Source organism: Palaemon carinicauda, chromosome 38 (assembly GCF_036898095.1).
Source record: "Palaemon carinicauda isolate YSFRI2023 chromosome 38, ASM3689809v2, whole genome shotgun sequence".
NCBI classification, from domain to species: domain Eukaryota; kingdom Metazoa; phylum Arthropoda; class Malacostraca; order Decapoda; family Palaemonidae; genus Palaemon; species Palaemon carinicauda.
In genome coordinates, this window is record NC_090762.1 from 52,725,974 (window position 1) to 52,750,973 (window position 25,000).

At 37.8% G+C, this 25,000-nt stretch overlaps 1 protein-coding gene across 1 annotated transcript in view; it reads left to right on the top strand.

Annotated features, from left to right (window-relative positions):
• The window catches only part of LOC137630334 (uncharacterized), a 36,934-nt gene extending 12,067 nt beyond the window's left edge, over positions 1-24,867 (top strand). The window contains exons 3-8 of the mRNA XM_068361770.1: positions 586-775; positions 1,296-1,488; positions 15,385-15,548; positions 16,090-16,347; positions 24,461-24,473; positions 24,773-24,867. Coding sequence (XP_068217871.1) covers positions 586-775; positions 1,296-1,488; positions 15,385-15,548; positions 16,090-16,347; positions 24,461-24,473; positions 24,773-24,867 — 913 coding nt within the window. The remainder of the gene's footprint in view (positions 1-585; positions 776-1,295; positions 1,489-15,384; positions 15,549-16,089; positions 16,348-24,460; positions 24,474-24,772) is intronic.
• The last annotated feature ends 133 nt before the right edge of the window (positions 24,868-25,000 follow it).

Sequence of the window (25,000 nt, forward strand, 5' to 3'; positions counted from 1 at the left end):
TAAAGAAGTTGGCCGACATAATAGAAAAGCCCTTGAAGTTAGAAATAAAAGTATGCAGGCTGTGCTCTCTGGGTAGGAGGTAACTGATAACCATGAATTTTCTGCAGATTGTACTGCTTTGCACCGTAGTATACTACGCTTCTTCTATAGTCAATTCTTTTTTAGTGAGGCAGATTTGCACGGACTCGCAGGGAGTGCCCTTTCAGCTCGGAAAAATTTCCTGCCTAATATATTCATTTTATGCCTAGAAGAAATTTTTACGATTTTAGATTGGTTAAATGTAGGAATTAATATCAATGGGGGAATATCTTAATAACTTGAGATTTGCAAATGACATAGTTGTGTGTAGTGTATCATAGGAGGAACTATAAAAGATGATAGAAGATTTGAATAGAGAAAGCAGAAACGTAGGACTGAAAATGAATATGAGTAAAACTAAGATAATGTTCAATTAAAATGCAGAGAGAAAACAAATGAGTTAAGGACAAACCTCAGAAAATTGGTAATGAATATACGTACTTAGGACAGGCAGTAAATATTTGCATATGCATACACACTCATTCCTAACTTTGTCTCATCTATCAGGGATTCCAATAAAGTCGACCCTTGGCAAAACAAAACCGCCAATGCGAACGTGTCTTATTCGGAGGTGGCGAAGCGTCCCGCTATTCACATCATGCTCGTTGGCGATTCCCACATGAGATACATTTTCGAAGTTTTCGTGAAACGTATTGCCAATCCCCATATCAAATACAGGATTGCAAGTTTTGAGAAGGTGGGTAATCACATTTCGCTTTATTATTAGCTATCAAATTGTACGTTAGAATACCTGCAATAACGTAGACTAATGATTGATTATTTTCATGTTATCTAAAATAAAACGGACATCCAATATCAAATCTTTCTTTCCCTTCCATGATAGTCGTTTATAATCACAATTCGATTCAGTTTATCTCGACAAGTGACCTTCTTGATATTAATTGAATTTTTTTTTTCTTGTGAATTAACAATTTTGTGTCCACAAGTACCACCGTATGACAAGCTAACGAACCCTTGACCATTTGACACAAAACTTCAAGAATTATATTCTAAAGCTACCATTGGCAATTAGGGTACGCTCTCATACACTGGTGTCTTTATGTTATTTTATGGAATTAAAAGAATCACCACCATCTTCTTATTGAATGTTTTCGTTTAAGTTTGGGATATAGTGCATTTCTGAGTCCCAATAACCAATGGTATTCTTTAACCACTGTTCTCTTGAATGAGTAGATTCCATCTTTGTGGCATTGCAGGACCAATGGGAGGACGTCCACGTCATGATGTCCCAAAAGCACGAAAATATCCACGAGGATTATCACGAAGTCATTCACCTCGGCGTCCCACTCAGGATTACTTACAAGTGGAACGCCTTCCTGGAGGACTTGCCTTCATCTCTGGAATCCTGGATCGCTGGAAAGGAGCCACGGCCGACTTTTCTGCTTTTTGGTTAGCCCTAATTTGTTTTTCACATTTAAGCGTTACTTTTACTCTTACTTAATTTCGCAATCTTTTTCCTGTATTTGATCAACAGTGCATGCAATTTGTTCAAAATTGCAAACACATTAAGTACCTTTCCAATTAGAAAAGTACTATATCAAAATGAATAATTATAATTTTTATATACAATACCGTATTCAGATATAATAAGGCGGATTCCAAAATACCTTCAGTTTCACGGGATGGCAACTCTCAACAACAACAACAACAACAACAACAATAATAATAATAATAATAATAATAATAATAATAATAATAATAATAATAATACCTATATTTCTAACATTCAATTATATTCCAATTTATTGACAATCACAATATATTTTCAATTTCATTGACCGATAGCTTTGTCGCTTTCCACATCTTTTTATAATAATTAATCAGGCAAGTAATGATTGACAGTCGGTAATTGCATTTTGAAATGCTTTCTGAAATTTGGATCGTCCGACTAAGGTTATCAAGAAGTAGATTTACTTCCATGTATGCAATAAATGCTCATACCTAAGAAGCCCTTCCGTAGTAGGCTATATACAGGTATAAGATTTTTTTCGTAGTTTTTACTAAAATGTCTATAATCTATATGCTAATTGGCCTAAGATTGATCATGGAAAGCTCGTACGTTTGTAAATCTTGTTGGTGACCCAACCAAGTACTGAACCAATTCAACGATTTCACTTTTTTTTTATTTGCCTATCGAAAGACCACTGGCGTCAGAAACATGATATTTACTGTTTTTAACTAATTAAACAGCACGTAGATTAACTACAACAACAAGAAAGCCAATTGGGAAGACATGTTTCAAAATTGACAATGAAAACTGTTGTCTTGTGGATTACTGTTATGTATAAATGACTGGCGGCCGCTGAACCCTGACTTGGAACATCTTAGGCGTTGACGAAGACGTTCTGCTCGAGTTACCGAAGCACTGAGCGTTTCAAATTTCAGAAGAATTGTCAAAATTTAGTGACGGGTACATGTTAATAATAGTCGCATATTCATTCTGAAAAGACGGAAAATTACTTCACAATAAATGAATATTCATACTTAGATAACGAGACCATAACATCGAAATAAGAAAGGAATATAAAATCATTCATCAAAGGTAACCAATATATGATGAACTATGAATAATCGGAAAAAGTAAAGGTGCTTAATTGAAATCAATGTATGATTATATCTTTGGTTTTTTATGGGACCCTTTACTGAGTCAGTGTCTGACCTCATTTACTGACGTCCGTATAGAAGAGGATGCTAGGAAATTCCAAATCAATCAATCCGTACAGAAGATTCTAAGGAGATTTCCCGGTGCTTCATCACCTTGAGTCATAACAGTAGTGCTTAACGGAGACGAAAACATTCAACTAACAAAGAAGAAAAAAAAATCGAAAATGTCTATAGGATGTTATCCTCGGGCTGCTTTAGAACCACCATTGGGGTAAAATTCAAAGCATGTTTTATGTACGAAGCTTCCCCACATTCTAAATGTGCCATATGAGCAGTGGGTCGCCCATGTTCATATGCCAGATGCTGTTATTACACACTGACATATACTCACTCTCGCGATGGACCATTCCCCATCTAGAGAGAGAAATAATTTAAGAAAAACATCAATTTACACAGAAACAAGAGAGAGAGAGAGAGAGAGAGAGAGAGAGAGAGAGAGAGAGAGAGAGAGAGAGAGAGAGAGAGAGAGAGAGAGAGAGCATGATAAAAGGTGGTGCGGGTTGGAGAGTGGGCCGGCGAGCAGTGATCTGCGATTTGGCGTCAGGTGGAAAATCTGTTTCAAACCAGGTGCCCACCCTTCACCCTTATCTGCCCTTACACACTGTGCTGAGTATAGTCCCGTGCAGTCGGTCGAGTGCACGGATCGGTCGAAGGACTTAGTGCTAATAGCATTAGTAGTTTCTTCGGAGTCATCCATCCTGTTGCTGACTAGCCCCTAGACCTAGGGCCTAATGTTACATAGTTTTGCTAATCGAACGATCAGCTGCATGGTTAACATCGTTCAATCAGCAAAACTATGGACCACTAGGACCTGGAGGCTAGTCAGTAACGGGATGGTTGACTCCGAAGAAACTACTGCTGCCATTAGCATTAATTCCTTTCACCATCCACAGGGGCGACAGCGAGGGACTATACTCAGCACAGTATGAAAGTTGGTGTAACAGAGAGGTCCAAGATTCATTTACGCAAAAGTCAAAGAATTTCATCGATTGGCGAGTGATTGCATTGGACTGAAAAACAATATAGAGAAGAAAGAGAAGAGAAGGAAATAAGAAGGAAACTATTGAAGAGCTATTGGAGGAGCTATAGAGGAGTGGAGTAGAAGATTAGGAGCAACGAAAAAGGAAAAGAATGATGACATCCTCAAACTTGAGGGAAAGGTGACAAAATCTCGGTCAGTCAGGTGTCATCAAAGATAGAGGCAATGTTTTTGTGTGGATAATGGCGTAAAAGGTGGGTAGATTATTATACAATCACAAAATGGATTAATTGATTGATTGATTTGAGGTTTTCTGGCATCCGGACATGTAAGGTCATTGAAGCCGATATCATTTATTGTAAATGAAAAATAAAAGAATATTCAATTAAAACCATAGAAGCAAAGATGTCATTATAAAAGTTAAATATCTTTCAGAAGACCTCCTTCTGAAATAAGACTAGAAATACCATTAGCATGGTAGGATATATCATGTCCAAGAATCTTGGCAAGGATGAGCCTGCCATCCTCACCTCAAGCGTTAAACAGATATATATTTCTCTTACTACTGTATGTGGGGTATTCGGTTAACAAATGCCTCACTGTCAATGGTACCAAACAGTCGTCGAAATATGGTTGATGTTAGCCAGCTAGCAAAAACTAAAGTGTCATCCGAGTGTGATCAATGCTGAGATGACAAAGAGTAGTCTCCCACTTTCAGGGCATCCCGTTATACCTCCAAAGAGATTTAACATTACTAATTTCTCTCATTTTATTTACAAGCAAACTATCCCAATTCTGTTGCCAATTATTATAAATAAAATTCTTAATTGTGGGTACAAAATCATTACTGGGAATGGGATACCTTCTTGGTAGTGACTCAGCTGCAGCACTCTTAGCCAGCAAATCCGCCTTCTCATTTCCAGACACAGCTACGTGTGCTGGAACCCAGCAAAATCGAGCTATTATACCTTTCATGACAATAATTAAAAGCCACTCTAAAATTTTCAAAACTAAAGGATTATTCTAATTAAAAACTTCTAAAGCTTGTAGGACACTTCTTGCATCACTAAAAATGGTAAAATTAACCCCGTCTTTTAGCGCTATTTTCTCAATAGGGGTTAGTATGCCATATAGTTTGGCAGTAAATATAGAAGATGTGAGAGGAAGTGCACTTCTATAATTAAAAGCACTACTATATACTCCAAATCCAACACCAGCATCAGATTTGGAGCCATCAGTATATATAAAAGTTGATTCCCTGCGTTCCTTCGACATGTCCTACAAAGAGCAACCTGGCTTCTGTCAATAAAATATTTACAAAACGATATATTCACTAATTTCCATGGAGGAGTTGATGATATCCTACATGGTAGTACTTTATTTCTACCTACATCTAGGCTGTTTCATAATGTTTTTACACGGAAACCATAAGGATGAGGAAATTTTGGGTGCAACTCAAAATATCTACAATGCATTACAAGGTTTGCCGTCTGACAAGCTAAAGATTCTGGGAGTCTTTGCAACCCAAACTAATACCGAATAATAAAAGACATCCGGTAGAGGTCTTAAAGTAACTCTCCAACGTCAACAGGAAGGCTTGGGATAGGCGAAGTTCTAAAGGCTCCTGTGAACAATCTGATACAAGCAAGGTGTATAGAATCTAAAACTTTTAATCGGGTTCGGATAGCGTAGGAGTACATTTCACATCCATAACTAATTTTTGAAAAAATTATGACCTTGTATAATTTTAAGAGTTTTGCAGCCTGCCCCCCACGATGTATGGGACAAAACCTTCAAAAGATTCAGAGTGTGACGGCCGAGAGAAAGGTTAGGACTCAAAGGCAGGAAGCAATCAACTGAGTACTATATTAAAGAACACTCTCCTTTATATACAAAACCTCAAGGCAACAGGAAAATACATGTTCGAGGAAATGACAATGTTACAGAGGAAAACAGCAGACATGAATTTTCATGCTCATTTTAGTGCGAGGGAAGAGCGAAGATACAAGAATAATATATACAAAAGGAATTATGTACAATTGTGTGACACACGGTTGGTACATGGCTCCCCTTCTAAAAATGACATACTGAACATGTTAAATAGGTGCCCTGAATCTGCCGATTAGCGGCAGTGAGTGGCTGTAGAAGTCGATGGTTGGGGTGCGAGCGAGTGGTGGATGATGGGTGGCTGTGTTGACGCTCCAGCTCGTCACGGGGTAGGCGAGTGTGTCCTACGGCATTCATAGGCGTGTGTGTCCTACGGCATTCATAGGCGTGTCCTACGGCATTCATAGGCGAGTGTGTCCTACGGCATTCATAGGCGTGTGTGTCCTACGGCATTCATAGGCGTGTGTCCTACGGCATTCATAGGCGTGTCCTACGGCATTCATAGGCCTACGGCGCTCATAGGCGTGTATGTCCTACGGCATTCATAGGCGTGTGTGTCCTACAGCATTCACGTCAGCTTCGGTTGAAGTTGAATAGGTGTCCTCTTCGTCACGAGTGGAGGCGTTGATGGAGGTTTTGAAGGTCATGAAGTGGCTGTCCATAAGGGCACGAAGTAGGTTCACCTCACGAGGAGAGCTGTCTGCGGCAGGTTGCAGGCGAGTGATACAGGTCATTTTCCCGAGGGTGAGCGAAGCCCTTTGGTTCCCCAATGGTTGTTGAGAGAGCTGAAAAGGCGTTGCTATATGGGCGGCTGGCGACGGTGAGTACTGCTGCAGAAGGTATGCCTTGACGGCGTCATAGTAACGGTGAGAGGTGGAGGGGGGGGAGGCAGGAGGAGCGAGTTACTCCGGGGTCACCAATGTGACGGCCGAGAGAAAGGTTAAGACTCAAAGGCAGGAAGCAATCAACTGAGTACTATATTAAAGAACACTCTCCTTTATATACAAAACCTCAAGGCAACAGGAAAATACATGTTCGAGGAAATGACAATGTTACAGAGGAAAACAGCAGACATGAATTTTCATGTTCGTTTTAGTGCGAGGGAAGAGCGAAGATACAAGCATAATATATACAAAAGGAATTATGTACAATTGTGTGACACACGGTTGGTACAAGAGCCTCAAGGCATTTTACTTTTAAGGCTTTCAAGTGGGGAACCCATGTAAGCCTATAATCAAATATCAACCCTAAAAATCTAGCTTCACTTACACATGGGATTCGTTGACCTTTGATGCAAATATCTGGGTCTGGATGTACTCCCTGAATACGAAAGAAATGGACAACAACAGTTTTTTCTTGTCAAAAACTTAATCCAATCATATCGGCCAACTGCATAATTTTGTCAATTGAGAGTTGCAGTTTTCTCTCAACCATCGCATTCTAGCTCCAGCAAATGATATGGAGAGATCATCCACAAATAGTGTTGAGAGAATATCCCGGGGAATGACTGAGGACATCAAATTAATTGCTAGTGCAAAGAGAGTTACACTCAGCACACTACCATGATGAACTCCCTCTTCCTGACATTTCATCACTGATAGCTTCCCCCACTCTCACTTGAAAAATTCTATGTGAAAGAAATGATTGAATAAACAGTGGTAGCTCTACTCTTCATCCCAATTCATGATTGGTTTTAAGTATACCATATCTCCATGCAGTATCATATGCCTTTTCTAAGTCAAAAAACACTGTCACATGGTGCTGTTTGGAAGCAAAGGTTTCACAAATAGAAAATTCCAGTCGTATCAACACATCAATCGTCGAGTGCATTTTTCTAAAATCCACACTGACTAGGTGATAAAATGCCATTCTTTTCCAGGTACCACATCAGTCTTGCATTGACCATCTTCTCCATGATCTTGTGTAAACAAGATGTCAATGCAATAGGTCAGTAGTTTGTTGCTAAGAACTTATCCTTACCAGGTTTTAAAAATGCTAAAATAATGGCTAGTTCCCAAACACTTGGATAACTATGCTCATGTCATATTGTGTTAATAATGCTTAAAATAAATAAGTTTGTATTAAAAGGTGCACGTTTAATCATTGCATATGGAATTCCATCGGGTCCAGGGGATGTATCATTACAAGTAGCAAATGCAGAATCAATTTTTCTTTCAGCAAAAGGAGAATTTTATGACTTTTCCCTCCCTGTTGCAAAATTAAAAATGTTCTTTTCTTTAATGGTCCTATTATTATTATTATTATTATTATTATTATTATTATTATTATTATTATTATTATTATTATTATTATTAAGCTACAACCCTAGTTGGAAAAGCAGAATGCTATGAGCCCAGGGGCTCCAACAGGGAAAATAGCCCAGTGAGGAAAGGAAACAAGGAAAAATAAAATATTTCAAGAACAGTAACATTAAAATAAATATCTCCTATATATACTATGAAAACTTTAACAAAAGAAGAGGAAGAGAAATAAGATAGAATAGTGTGCCCGAGTGTACTCTCAAGCAAGAGAACTCTAACCAAAGACAGTGGAAGACCATGGTACAGAGGCTATGGCACTACCGAAGACTAGAGAACAACGGTTTGATTTTGGAGTGTCCTTCTCCTAGAAGAGCAGCTTACCATAGCTAAAGACTCCCCTCTACCCTTACCAAGAGGAAAGTGGCCACTGAATAATTACAGTGCAGTAACCCCTTGGGTGAAGAAGAATTGTTAGGTAGTTTTAGTGTTGTCAGGTGTGTGAGGACAGATGAGAATATGTAAGAATATGTCAGACTATTCAGTGTGTGTAGACAAAGGGAAATGAACCGTAACCAGAGAGAAGGATCCAATGGACCACTGTTTGGCCAGTCAAAGGACCCCATAACTGCCTAGCGGTAGTATCGCAACGGGTGGCTGGTGCCCTGGCCAACCTATTACCTATACTGATGACCAGGGCTTGCTTCACACTTGCATGATACATTTGAGAATGATTAGCCAGGGTATTACTTCAGTCACATACTGACCATTTACCTTCAACACTGGTGGTGGGTTGGGGGTGAATTTGCCTGCTTTCTTTTTTCTTTCCTTCATACAGAAGATGGTGGTGTTCTACAGTTAATGGAGGAAACAAAAGATACCCAAGATTGGTGCCTAGCTTCTTTCCTGGCTCGATGGAACTGTGATCTACATTTCTTGTATATAATTAAATTCTCCTCAGTACAGCATCTGCACCACCGAGTTAAGGAACTTCTTGTGGCTCTGTGCAGGGCAGTTAATCCTGAAGACCACCAGGGGACTGGTCATCATTTGAATAACCCTGTTGTTTTGTGAACTGAATCGACTCCAGCTGTATGAAGAGTTCCATTCAGTAAGTCTATGGCATCATGAACACTTTAAACTGTTCTGCACTAGCCTCAATTTCACTTAGCTCATGAAATTTAACCCAGTCTGCCTTGTCAAGATTCCATCATGGTGATCTTTGTAAAGGAGAACTATTGTGGGTGTGATCACTAGTATGTCAATCATAAAATGTCCTCAAATCGAAATCGAGACGGCAGTTAGAGCTTGCAACTGAAAGGTCAATGCATAACAGAGTACCTGTCTGAACATGAAAGTGCATGGGATCTTCTGTATTAAGGAGTCCGACATCCTCATGTTCTACAATTGATGATATAATATTGCCCCTGGTGTTTGCTAAAACGTCGCCTAATAAAGGAAGTCTATCATTCAAATCTCAAAGTAAATGAAAACGTTGAGGGAGTTGTTGGATCACCTCTACTAAATTATCATATGACATGTCGTCATTTGGAGGCAAGAAGAGAACAAATGGTGTATTTTCTTCCTATATCAATCTGTACAACCTTTGCCTGCAGAGGTGTACAAATACATCAAGATATTTGGGGAACATCTTGACGAACATATGTGAGACTTCCGCCATGACTCCCTACTCATTCATCATATAGTGTCCTGTAGTTAATATATTCGTGAGGACAAGGAATATTAGGATCAAGTTTGCCCTCCTGTAGACATAATTATGGGGGGAGTGCTCATAAATGAGAAGTTTAAGTTCTGCATATTTAACCCTTAAAGCCTGACAATTCCATTGCAAAATGGAGGAAAAAACTATGGTTTATGTTTGGAAGACACCTGGGATGAAGCCTTCACATTAACAATTTATAATCTAACAATATTTCCCGGTGGTTTTATTAGAGAGGTTCTTGATTGTGTTTTTCTTTTGGTCCTTTGGATCTAATTGTTGAGGGGGGATGGTGGATCTCAATTTTAATTCCTGATCTAACTAAACTATCTTCTGGCTGATAAGAAACACCAGCAGACAAAACATCATATTTATTTTATATCAGAACTCTGATGTTTCTTATGGAAGGGGGCGAGAGAGATGGAGGTTTCTCTCTCTCTTCTTGTTAATAGATGGTGAGCTACAAGGTTTTTGCACCTTCCCACTACAAGTGCACTTGGTTGCTTGGTCTCGAGTGGAACCTCCATCAAATCAGTCAAGGACATGGCCTGAGAGAGGTTAGTACTACTGTTGGTGATAGGGGACAAAGGTTGTACTGAGTGGTGGGCAATGCCCCAGTGTTAATATATAGTGACAAAGCCTCAGAAGGCAATATGCTTACCTTGTCAAGAAGTAATTTATTCTTAGATGTTGCATTTCTTTTGTTCGACCTACTGGCAGTACTAGGTGTGTTTAATGTCTCCTGTGGTAAATATCCTTTAGATTTCAATGCCATTGCATAACTGTTTTGTTTATTCAATATTATTTTGGCAGGCTCTATATTTATGTTTTCCCCACTAGATTTGTTGTGAGCAGCTTCTTCCAACTTATATAGCTCACAGCTCCTATCGGTGGATTTATAATTTCAGCTACAGTTCAAACACTTAGCCTCAAGTACACACTCTGCAGGGTAAAGTTTGGAGCAAATGCTACACATTTTTTCAATTTTACAAACTTTTGAATGGTGAACGAATTTAAAACAGATGAAACACTGTAGTGGCTTCTCTCTGAAAGGTCAAACTCTAATCCTTCCATTCTCAATAACAATATTGAAGGGTACATAAGCATCCTGGAAAGTAAGGATAATCATCGATGCTCCAGGAACTTTATGAACACTCCATACTGTTAGTGGACACATTATTATTATTATTTTTATTATTATTATTATTATTATTATTATTACTTGCTAAGCTACAACCCCCGTTGGAAAAGCAGGATGCTATAATCCCGGGAGCCTCAACAGGGAAAATAGCCCAGTGAGGAAAGGAAACAGGAAAAATAACATATTCCAAGAAAAGCAACATCAAAACAAATATTTATATATAAACTATAAAAAATTGGACAAAACAAGTGGAAGAGAAACAAGACAGAACAGTGTGCCCAAGTTTACCCTCAAGCAAGATAACTCTAACCCAAGACAGTAGAAGACCATGGTATAGAGGCTATGGCACTACCCGAGGCTAGAGAAAATGGTTTGATTTTGGAGTGTCCTTCTCCTAGAAAAGCTGCTTACCAAAGCCGAAGAGTCTCTTCTACCCTTACCAAGAAGAAAGTGGGCACTGAACAATAACAGTGCAGCAGTTAACCCCTTGATAGAAGAATTGTTTGGTAATCTCAGTGTTGTCATGTGTATGAGGACAGAGGAAAATCTGTAAAGAATAGCCAGACTATTCGGTGTATGTGTAGGCAAGAGGAAAATCTGTAAAGAATAGCCAGACTATTCGGTGTATGTGTAGGCAAGAGGAAAATCTGTAAAGAATAGCCAGACTATTCGGTGTATGTGTAGGCAAGGGGAAAATGAACCGTAACCAGAGAGAAGGATCCAATGTAGCACTGTCTGGCCAGTTAAAGGACCCCAGAACTCTCTAGCGGTAGTATCTCAACAGGTGGCTGGTACCCTGGCCAACCAACTACCTCTTCTCTTCTGTAAATTCATACAGGTTTTTAGTGAAAACTATTCCCATTCCATAACCAAAATTTAAGTGGGGTTTGACATCTAATTTAATATCGTCACTACTTGTTTTTAGGTTAGATAATGTGACAGACTGTGTGGATGATTTGGCATGGATGAGGATATTATCTTTTTCCAAAGAGGTATATATCACCTGAAGCAATGGTTCTTATTTTTTTCTGAATAAATTTACAAACCTTAAAATAATTCCCTATACTCTCTTTAGGCTCCACAATAAGCCACATTGGTGGATCTGGCTTTCTTTGGGAGGGTTTGTCTACATCAACCTCTTTTTCACACCAGTCGGAAGGCCTGTATACGTCAAGTCTGTTGGTACCTTATCACACAAAGGACCGTTAACATTAAAAATTTTAATTTCAACATGCATAATATTACTTATGGCATTAAATGCTTCATCATGATTATTATAAGATACCTATGAATCCAATTTATCCCCTTGAAGTTTCATTCTTATCTCCAATATCATTCCATAGTATATATTGGAATTTGGGTAACTTGAAGTATTTGCAGTTTCCTTATGTCACCCAAATTACCTGTTTTTTGAGCATCTAGTCACTGGTCCTTTTCAGTTTCCAGGTCGTCAACAGAGGGGTTTATTTGTATCGAAGAAGCAAGCCAGATTATCCACCTCTTATTGGAGGATGTCAATCCTGCTATCCCATTTGGCCTAACACGAGAAGAGGCTTCAGCAGGGACCAGTCATCTATTAGAGAGGGGCTGCCTCTCTTTATTTGGGTGTACACTGGTCAGTGGGGGTAGTTACCCCTTCCCACAGACGACTCCAATGCCTGGCGTCACCCATTACCCGCAAATATGGGCGACTTAAAACCGGATCACTGGAGCCCGACTCTTAACAGACTAAGTCTGCACCCAATGGGGTCTGTCAGAGGGTAAAGGCATCTAAATTTGTACAGGTTGAGATGGTATGCCATCCATCTCACCCTGCGCCAAATCACCAAAGTCAAACAAGCCAAAGTTGTCAACAAGTTCATGCCCAAGAGGAAGAGATGGGAGAATAAAAGAAATAACCAAAAGAAGGAGAGAAAGCGCTGACTAATCTAGCTGGATAAACAATTGGGCACCAAGGTCCAGTGGTAAAGCAGTTCCCACCGTTCATCAGAGCCCAGCTGCTAATCACTAAGCCCCCATCCTCGTCAAGGCTTCAGCGTTTGGGGGGGGGGGGGTCACAAAATGGAAAAGGGGAATTGGGGAATATGTGCAGGGTTGAGGAATCAATGATGGCGATGAAGAATTCTTCAAGTTAAAGGGAGAATAGAAAGCAACCAGGTCCATCAGGAGTGCAAATTGAAATGTTAAATGCATTTGGCATACGAGAGCAAAATTAATGCGTATTTTTAGGGGAAACATGTGAAGAGGAAGTAATGCTAAAATATTGGAAAGAAAGTCTGACAGTAGAGAGACATTATGCAAATTTATGTGGGGTTAAATTAATGGAACATTTGTTAAAGGTTTCAGAGAGAATATTTGATAGATTATAGGCAACTGAAGATTGAATAGTAGTATCGTTTCATTAAAGTTACATATACAGTTAATTTTGTCTTTATAGTACAGAAGTAACAGAGACAGCAGCTGTAAGTTAATAGGAAGCCCCACCATCCTTTTTTTTCTAAAGCTGGCAGTATTTGGGTGTTAAAATACGAGCAGTAATAACATTCTCTGGGAAGACAAAAGTGTTTCAAGTTGAAGTTGGTTTACGCCAAAGATGGTCCTTGATTAACCCTTTGTTTGTGATAACTATGGATGTATTGAGCGAAGGAATTAGGAATGAAAATTTTATGTGAATTTTTATTTGTACAGAATTTGTTGAAAATGTACAAAAGAGACTAAAGATGGATTTCAGAGGAGGCTAACAGAGTGGCATAAACCTAAATGTGATTTAAACTGAGATTATGGTGTCCAGCAACCAGGGAGGGGATAGTAGAGAAAAAACTTCGATTTAAAACAGGTGGAGAATTTTGAATGCTTGAGATTTATGTTAAGCCAGGATAGAGTGGTCGGATCCGAGTTTGAACATAATATAAAAGAAGCTTAAGACAATTGGAGAAAAATGGCAGGGGTCCTGTGACAAAATAATGACAAATGCACTGAAAACTAATACCTATTGCACCATAATGAGACCAGTGATGGTGTATGGCTCAGAAACACTAAAAAGGAAAGAGAACAAGATGCATGAATGAACCGAAATGTGGATGCTGAGCTGGAATTGGTGATTTGTTAGTCAAAGGCTGACATATGAAAAAAAATAGAAGTGCTACAGTTGTAAAGATTAGAGACATAGTAAGATAGTCAAGACTGAGATGGTAGATGCATATGGTAAGGATAGGTTAAAGAAAGGGAGTGAAGACGGCTTGGGTAAAACCTGTTATGGATGGAATGTCAAGGAAGCGGTTAAGGATTAGTTAGCATGATAAAGTAAAGGAGTATTTGGAGAAACGTTTGGAGGAAGTAGACGCTTCAAGTAGATTTTTTAGGGATACCAATGGGAATGAAGATGACTTATACGAATCAAGCACTTCTCTTCTTCCACTATTGCTATCAAAATTCGTTACATCATTTTCATTGTTTCCTTCTGCCATCATTACCATACTCTTGCTCAAATTTACCATAAATTATCTTATTTTGCCAAAGAGGCAGCATCTACGGTTTATCTTCACTGTCCCTAATAAGCAGAGTATCATCTGCAACAACCATTCCACATCCAAGTTTCTCATTCCAAAACCGACCCTATATCCAATGTCAATTTTTTTCTCACCACTCACATCACTCCAACCATAATGTTGAATAATTGTGGTCATGAACACATCTTTGTCTTTTAACCCACTTTCACAGAAAACCAGTCACGATCCTTCCTATAAGCTCTAAAACATGCTCCACTTTCATAAAAATATTCTTAATAACTCAAAATTCTATCATCTCTCTCATATACTGTCCACAAAGTCCAAATATGTGCACGCAGCTTTCTCTCTTTACTTCTAAAACATCACATATATATTCCATAACGAATAATAGAACAACGTACCTTCTTTCTTGTCCAAACCCACAGTTTGTTACCTGGTGACATTTTAACATACTTAAATCGAAGAAAACAGGTCTGAAGTATTAGTTTAACATCTGAAAGATGAAAAAGGAAGCTTTCTTTTATTCTACACTTCCTTTTTAAAAGTTTTTTTAAGCAGAGTAAAAATGTAATTTGTTACTACAGATTAATTCTTATTCTTCAGGTAAAGAAAAATAAGTTTGACTTTTGTAAACTTATTCAATACTTGGGTATACTTGGAACAATATCCAACAGATTTTGCAGATTTGAGAACAAAGCACTCAAAAGAATATTGGGAGTTGAATGACAGTACAGGATTAGAAATGAAACTATAAGAGAGATTACTCGAGTGCCATATGTGGATGAGATCATGGTGGACATGGTTTGGGCATGCTCTTGCGCATTCCCCAAGACAGATTAGTTCATCAGACTTTCAACTGGGCTCCTCAAGGCACTAGAAGAGTTGGAAGACCCAGACCTACATGGCTGAGGACTATAAAGAGTGAAGTAGGAAATGACAAATAGAGAAGTATTGATTTAAAAGCTGAAGATAGAGACAACTGGCAAAATCTAACTGAGGCCCTTTGCGTCAATAGGCGTTGGAGGAGATGATGATGATGATGATAATAAATAAGTTTCGTTAACCAAAAATTGTTTAGTTGACCATGAAAATGTACATCGTGATATCAAACATATGTTTATTTTCAGGAACAGCTTTACACTTCATGAGGGAGACTGAAGAAGTGTACAGAGCCTTCGGAGCTGAAAGGGCATCAGAGAAGTATGCAAACCAACTCAAGGTTCTAGCGCCTCTGGTGAAAGAATTCGCCAAAACGACGCTCTCTGTTTTCAAGCTTTTGGACCATCTACAGGTACTCTTATCATTCAGATGTCTTTTTCTTCTGAAATAGGGAAATAGTAGGAGTGCAAAGTCGGAAAAGACCAAAGAGAATGGATGAACACTAAAACGCAAAAAGCAAAACATCTGGGGACAATTGTATGAATCGTTATTATCGTTTATAGTGAGCCAGTCATTGTTCCAGTAGTCCTCATGGGACAGTTAAGTGATACTTGATTCCTTTTATAATATTTAACTTTGGTGGCATGTTAGTTTTCCTTTTTAATCTACTTACCAGAGCCAATGAAATACATCCAAAAAGCATTGAAATTAAAATTATAAAACTCGAAAAATAGTCATCAATTAAATTAACATAAACCATTATAGTGTTTTATCTATTGCTTAACTGAACAGCAAATTGTAAGAGAATACAAAAAATTGAATGATAACCTTGTGACTGAAAGCAATACAAAAAAACGGCTATGATATATGTATAATGGTTAAACACACTTCTGCATGTACTGTACGAATAAAATCTAAAGACCCTTCTGACATTGTCCATCTCTTTGTAACAGAGACACCCAAGAAATATCATCGCCAACAACGATAATATCGATTTTTATAATGACATTGCCCGTGAGACGTTGGGTGGAAACCACCTTGAACTATGGGACAGCGCTCAGCCCTTGTCTGATCTCTACAACACGGAATGTCAAAAGTATGACAGAAACACACCTGAAACAGAAATGTGGATTTGCAGAGACAAGAGACATATCGGATATATCATGATTGAACAATACCTCAACATGTATCTCAACGCCATTTGTAATAAAGTAGGTGATTGAAAAGTAGGGAAGTTTCTGTTAACCAATCACAGATTGCATTGCAAGAAAAGGAAATGCAATATTTGGAATATCAACACTAATAATAATCTGCTGCTTCTCCTTCTCTCTTTCATAAAAGGCACAAAACAACCAACAAATAGAATTTGAAAATTATGATTGGTAGTAATAACTAATCAACAAGATCAAGCTGGTGTCATGTCCTGAGGAAACACTGTCTATCCTTAGTACATATATTCATTAACAATCTCTAGAGGTTCGTCTGTAACCTTTATTTGTTTCTCTGCATTTTTATCTTACTTATACTCATATTCCTTTTCAGTCCTACATTTCTGCTTTATCTATTCAAATCTTCTATTTTCGTTTGAAATCCCTCCAATAATTCACTAAATAGAACTGTCAGTTGTAAATCTTAAGTTGTTAAGGTATTCCCATCAATGTCAATTCCTACATTTTAAAAATCTAAATTTTTAAAAACTTCTAGTTACTCTCCTTTCTCAATCGGAATTTTATCACTATCTTTATGTAGTTTTAGGATTGCTGTACTTCCTGTATAGACATCATCAAGTATTCTAACATAATATTCCTCTATTCCTTGTCTTTGAAGGGATTTCATTACTGCTGAAGTTTTGAGAGATTCAAAAGGGTCCTCATTATTATTATTATTACTTGCTAAGCTACACCTCCAATTGGAAAAGCAGGATGCGATAAGCCCAAAGTGCTCCAACAGGGAAAATAGATCAGTGAGGAAAAGAAACAAGGAAATATAAAATTTTTAAGAAGATTAACAACATTGACATGAATATCTCCTAAATAAACTATAAAACTTTTAACAATAGAGAACAGCGAACACAAATGTACCCGCAAGCAAGAGAACGCTAACCTAAGACAGTAGAAGACCATGGTACAGAGGCTATGGCACTACCCAAGTATAGAGAACAAAGGTTGGATTTTGGAGTGTCCTTCTCTTAGAGGAGCTGCTGACCATAGCTAAAGAGTCTCTTTTATCCTTCACAAGAAGAAAGTGGCCACAGAACAATTACGGTACAGTACCCCTTGAGTGAAGAAGAATTGCTTGGTAATCTCAGTCTTGTCAGATATATGAGGGCAGAGGAGAATAAGTAAAGAATAGGCCAGACTAATTGCTATGTGTGCGTGTAGGCGAAGGGAAACTGAACCGTAATGAGAGAGAAGGATCCAATGTAGTACTGTGTGGCCAGTCCGAATACCCCATAACTCTCTAGTGCAGTGGTTCCCAACCTGGGGGAAATTTCCCCCTGGGGGGAAATTTGAAGCTACCAGGGGGGAAATAATTACACTACCTACTAACTAAAAAAAAAATATCAGGTGACAAAGCTAGCCCTGATGTTGATACACTGGTGCACAAGAAGCAGCCTCAACCTTCTCACTAATTCAATTTTGAAGTAGAAGAATACACAAAAGTCATTTTATTTTGCTACTAGCCGCTCTTTATATACTGATAAACAAATAGGTACAGAGTAAAATGGATAGAGAGCGGTTAGTAACAACTAACCTCATAGCTCTATGGCTATGCGGTTAGTTGTTACTAACTGCTCTCTATACATTTTACTCTGTAACTATTTGTTTATCAGTATATTTGTATAATGGAAAAATAAATTAGTAAGTCGTCACAGTGTGTTTCAACTACTCTTTCCCTCATACACATGAAGGGGGAAATCTGGAGGGTTGCACTGGGTGCAGGAGGGAAATGACAGGGAAAAAGTTGGGAACCACTGCTCTAGTGGGAGTATCTCAAGTCTTCAAATGCCATATGTAGTGGTTTGTCATACCCTGTTGATTTTTACATTATCTGGTTAATTACATGGATATACTCAGTTGTTGAATACCCACTTCTAACGCCTGCACACACAAACATATATATATATATATATATATATATATATATATATATATATATATATATATATATATATATATATATATATATAGATGTATGTGTATTGATTGTTGAAAGTTTTCGAGGAAGCACTGGAAATTATAAGGTAGAGCATGCTATGTATTAAGGTATTGATAGTGAAGTCAAAAGAAAAGCCAGGCATGACTGGAGAGAATATTTAGACAGGAAAGCAGAGGAGGCTGACAAAGCTATGAATTCAGGGAGTGGCTATGGTGTATGAATTGCTCACAGAATTATTAATGAAATCCCTACTGGGACAAAAACTAAGAAGCATATACCAATCAAAAAGAGAGATGGATCTGTTATAACAACAGGAGATGAAGAAAGGCAACGTTGAATGAAATACTTTAGTGAGGTCATGAATAAAAGATATGAAGGGAATAATCTGATTAAATCTAGAAGCTGAGGTAAGACTATATGCCCATGAATGAATTCACTGTATCCAAAGTCGAAGCCATTATTAAAAAACTAAAGCGATGAAAAGCCCTTGGATACAATGGAATAACTGCTGAGATGATACTGGCAGAAAATGAAGTGACCCCCAGAATATTTACAAGATTATCTGTAAAACGGGGAGTGAAGAGGCAAAACCTGATGAATGTGAGCTAGGAGTGTTGGTGAAAATAGCAAAAAAGGAGATCTGACTGATTGCAATAGTTACAAAGGCACTACACTTATGTCAGTTGTCATGAAAATATATAGTATGCTCATTCTATAGAGACTAGAGAGAACTATTGAAGAAAAGCTGAGAGATGAACAAACAAGGTTTAGAAAAGGTAGAAGTTGCACTGACCAAATTTTCATTTTAAGACATTTGGTACAGCAATGTGTAGAATATAGAAATCCACGTTTGATGGCATTTGTTGACTATGAAAAAGCCTTTGATAGTTTGCACCAGCCAATTATCTGGAGAGTCCAGCGTTATTATAGGGTTCCTCTTAGATATGTAAATTTGATTAAGTCTGTTCATGAGCATAGCAAGTTCAAAGTTAATGTTAGTGGAGTCCTATCACATGAATTTGTAGTGAACAGCAGAATACTCCAAGGCAATGTGTTGTCATCTATGTTGTTTATCCTCCTCACGGATTTTGTAATGCATAGAACGGTTGGGGATGGTGGAAAAGGATTGGACTGGATTGGTAACAGGAAATTAGCTGACCTAGAGTATGTTGATGACGCCGTTCTTATTAGCAGAGCACCACAGGACTTGCAAAGCTTGCTTACCAGAATGCATGAAATATAACATAATGTTGGGCTCAAGATAAATAGAAGAAAGACAGAGAAGATGAAATATCATTGGAAGGAGAAAGGATTAATGAGGTGGAATCATTTATTTATTTAGGAACTATTTCTATAACAGGTTCTTCAGAATTTGAGTTTGATGAAAGATTGAAAAAAACAATTCGGAAAATGGCTAGTTTAAGAAAAATTTGGAAATCAAATCGCCTGAAAATAAACATAAAAATCAAGCTATATACATATGAGTTTGGTGAGATCGGTGTTACTGTATGCATGAGTCGTGGTATGATAATGAAACAATATCAAATAGATTTTGTAGATTTGAAAAGAAAGCACTCAGAATGACATTGGGAGTTAAATGGAACGAAAGGATTAGAAATGAAACTATAAGAGAGATTACTAGAGTGCCATATGTCGCTATCATGGTGAGGGGCAGATAAAGATGGTTTGGGCATACTCTTCACACTCCCAAAGAGAGATTAGTTCAACAAACTTTCAACTGGGCTCCACAAGGCACTAGAACAGTTGGAAGACCCAGGCTTACATGGCTGAGGACTATGAAGCGTGAAGTAGGAGATGATGAATGGCGATGTGTTGATCTAAAATCTCAAGATAGAGATGACTGGCGAAATCTAACCGAAGCCCTTTGCGTCAATAGGCGTAAGAGGAGGAGAAGATGATGATGATGATGATGATGATGATGATATATATATATATATATATATATATATATATATATATATATATATATATATATATATATATATACTGTATGTATATATATATATATATATATATATATATATATATATATATATACATATATATATATATATATATATATATATATATATATATATATATATATATATATATATATATATCTCCTCCTATGCCTATTGATGCAAAGGGCCTCAGATTTCGCCAGTCGTCTCTATCTTTAGCTTTTAATTCAATACTTCTACATTAATCTTCTCCAACTTCACGTTTCATAGTTCTCAGCTATGTAGGCCTTGGTCTTCCGACTCTTCCAGTGTCTTGTGGAGCTCTGTTAAACGTTAAGTGAACTAATCACTCTTGGGGGAGTGCGCAGAGTATGCCCAAACCATCTTCATCTACCCCTCAACATGATCTCATCCACATGTGGCACTTGAGTAATCTCTCTTATAGTTTCATTTCTAATTCTGTCCTGGCAATTGACTCCCAGTATTCTTCTGAGGGCTTTTTTCTCAAATCTACTAAATCTGTTAGAGATTGTTTCATTGTCATACCACGACTCATGTCCATACAGTAACACTGATCGAACTAAACTGATATATAGCCTGATTTTTATATGTAATTTCCGGCGATATGTTTTCCAAATTTTACCTAACCTAACCATTGTCTGACTCGCTTTTTTTCAATCTTTTACTAAACTAAATTTCTAATGACCCTATGTCGGAGATCATAGTTCCTAAATACTTAAATGATTCTACATCATTAATCCTTTCTCTTCCAATGATATTTCATCTACCCTTGCATATTCAGTTCTCATAATCTCTGTCTTTCTTCTATTTATCTTGAGCCCAACCTCGTGTGATATTTCCTGCATTCTGTTAAGCAAGCACTGCAAATCCTGTGTTGTTCTACTAATATGGACAGCATCATCAGCATACTCTAGATCTGCTAAATTCCTATTATCAATCCAGTTCAATCCTTCTCTACCATTCCCAATTGTTCTATGCATTACAAAATCCATGAGGAAGATAAACAACATAGGTGACAACACATTTCCTTGGATTACTCTGCTGTTCACTGGAAATTCATTTGATAGGACTCTACTAATAATAAATTTGAACTTGCTATGCTCATGAAAAGACTTAATCAAATTTACATATTTAAGAGGAATTCCATAATAATGCAGGACTCTACAAAATTGACCGGTGCACACTATCAAAGGCTTTTTCAGAGTCCAAAAATGCCATCAAAAGTGGATTTCTATATTCTACGCATTGCCGTACAGCATGCTTCAGAATTAAATTTTGGTCAGTACAACTTCAATCTTTTCTACATCCAGTTTTTTCATCTCTCAGCTTTTCATCAATCTTTCTCTCTAGACTCTTTAGAATAAGTATGCTATATATTTTCATGACAACCAACTTAACTGTGAGGCCTCTGTAACTATTGCAATCAGTCAGGTCTCCCTTTTTTGCCATGTTCACCAAGACTCCTAACTCCCATTCATCAGCTTTGCCTCCTCCTGCCCCATTCTACAAAATAATCTTGTAAGTTTTCTGGGGGTCACTTCATTTTCAGCCAGTATGATTCCAGCCGTTATTCCATCGTAACCTGGGGGTTTCCATCTGAGTTTTTAAATAATGGTTTCGACTTCAAACACACTGAATTCGTTCATGGGCACATCAAGTTCTTCATCATCTCCAGGTATATAAATCAAATTATTCCCTTTGAATCTCCTATTCATGACCTCACTAAAGTGTTCCATCCAACGTTGCCTTTCTTCATCCTCTATTGCCATGCAGTGTTGCCTTTCTACATCCTCTGTTGTTATAACAGATCCATCTCTCTTTTTCATGGGTATATGCTTCCTCTTTTTTCCCCCGCAGAGAGATTCATTAATAATTCTATACCATAGCCACTCCTTGATTTCATAGTTTTGCCAGCCTCATCCAGTCTAAATATTCTCTCCAGTCATTCCTGGCTTTTCTTTTGATCTCACTATTGATACTGGAATACTCAGCATGCTCTACCTTGTAATTTACATTTTTTCCTCAAAAACTCTCAAAAATAAATTTTTGTCTTCGTCTCCTTTTTATAGTACCCCACGTATCATTTGATTTCCATGGCTTCCTCTTTGTAAGGTAGTAGGTTGGCCAGGGCACCAGCCGCTGGTTGAGATACTACCGCTAGAGAGTTTTGGCGTATTTTGACTGACCAGACAGTACTAAATTGCATACTTATCTCTGGTTAAGGTTCACCTTCCCTGTGCCTACACACACACTGAATAGTCTGGCCTATTTTCTTACTTATCGTCCCCTGTTCTCATACGCCTAACAACACAGATTACCAAACAATTCTTCTTTTCTCAAGGTGTTAACTACTGCACTCTGTACTTGTTCAGTGGCCACTTTCCTCTTCGTTAGGGTAGAAGAGACTCTTTAGTTATGGTAAGCAGGTCTTCTAGGAGAAAGGCACTCTGAAATCCAAATATTGTTCTCTAGTCTTGGATAGTGCCATAGCCTCTATACCATGGTTTTCCACTGTCTTGGGTTAGAGTTCTCTTGCTTGAGGGTAAACTCGGGCACACTATGCTATCTTATTTCTCTTCTCCTTGTTTTGTTAAAGTTTTTACAGTTTATATAGGAGATATTTATTTTGATGTTGTTACTGTTTTTGAAATATTCAATTTTTCATCTTTTCCTTTACTTACTTGGCCATTTTTCCTGTTGGAGCCCCTGTTGGGGGCTATGACTGATCGTCTAAGAGACCCCGCCCGGACACAAAGTCCAGCCAATCTGCGCTCGTATGGAACCCCTGGGCTTATATCATTCTGCTTTGCCAACTAGGGTTGTAACTTAGCAAGTAATAATAATAATAATAATAATAATAATAATAATAATAATAATAATAATAATAATAATAATACTCTGCTTATTGTTAAACACATCAGCCAAATGGGTTGCCTTTTATTTTCGACTGTAAGTGACAAAGCCATCTGGCTTAAGTAAAGGATGAACCATTGCGTCTACACCAAAGAGTGCATATTTATGGGTAGTTCACCACACATGTTCCTTAGTTGTATCAGAAAGGGTTTTTAATATGGTTAAATTGTATTCCTTTTCAGTTGAAGTATAAACTCTCTGAGCAAAAACTCTAAGCTGAGTATAGTTATTCCAAGTTAAATATAATCTGTTAACCCTCCAAAGATCATAAGCCTACTGTTTCTTTATAGGCACATTTACAATCATCATTGAACCACGGTATGTCTTTCACTCGGTACCTTAGCACACAAGAAGGGATACGCCTATTAATTATGTTGACTAGAATCTCATTCAAAGGAAAATCAGGATCAACACTATAATACAACTGTGACCAATTCAAGCCCAAAAGATCACTCCAAATGACATTCCAGTCTGCTAGAGATTTTATATAAATCTTACATGTATATGATGCAATAGGGACAGGGTGCTCAGTCCTCACTACTAATGAAATCAAGGCATGATCAGATCTCCCAACTGGAAAATCAACCTTACTTGTTATAACACCAGGGGAGTCAGTGTATACGAGGTCCAAGCAGTTACCAGGCCTGTGAGTTACTTCACATATGACTTCCTAACAGCCTGATTCGGAGGTAAAATCCAAAGCTCATTTTCTGACTTTCCAACTCACAATAAAAGTTCCAAGTTTCTCTATATATTGAATGAAATCCGTGATACATATCTTTTGCCGGTAAAAAATTATTTCTTATACAACTATGAAGTGCCTCCTATGCCAGAGAGTCCGCTTTCTCGTTTCCCTTTATATTGACATGAGCTTGAACCCAACAAAATTTAATATTCTTCCCTCTATTTCCAATTAGATACAGCCATTCAAGAATCTTTTATTATCGGGTGCAATGGACTAAAGTGGATCATTGCAACCAAACCACTTAAGGAGTCGGAAAAACAACGTAATCTTCATGAGGTAGCCATAAGCTTTCCTTGACTGTCATTAAAATAGCATAGCATTCGGCTGTAAAAATGGATGCTTGGTTAGCTAATCTAACACTTTGAGAGAAATTTAGAAAATACATCCAAAATCCAACGCAAGAGCTGGAGTTGGATCCATCAGTGAAAACGAAACCAGAGTCCTTATGGCATCCTATGTGCACCAAGAAAGTGACTCGTTATATCTCTGGATGTGTCTCTTTGAATCGAATTACATTTACAGAAATCTACCGAAGGTAGATTCCTTGGAGGGACTTTAGAGTACTCTACTGTACAAGTAAAATTTTACCCTTGGGGATTTCCAAGTCCTTCAAAGTTCTTTAAAGTTTTATACCCTAAAGGTTTAGGGTATCCAGGGTGATTATCATAAACATTTTTACATTTCACATTAAAAATAGTTTCATATGTGACTGACTTTGGCAGCTTCTGAAGTCTAAACCAGTATCGAGCTAGTAATGACTAGCGGTGACGCTCCAAAGGCATTTCACAAGCATCTACTATTATAAGAGACTAGATATGGCTATTCTTATTCCAGCGCTGTGTACGGAGTCTAATAGTGTCAGTGCTGTTTTTGATGAAGAATATATTTCACAGCCATACGCAGCTTTAGGGCCAATTAATGTTTTATAAAGAATTAGAAGGTTCTTTCGATCAGCAATCCAAGAGGTATGGGATAGGACTCTAATCAAGCTAAGAGTCTGAATACACTACACTTTTAAATTTTTAATATGAAGAACCCATGTTAACCTACTTCTAAATTATA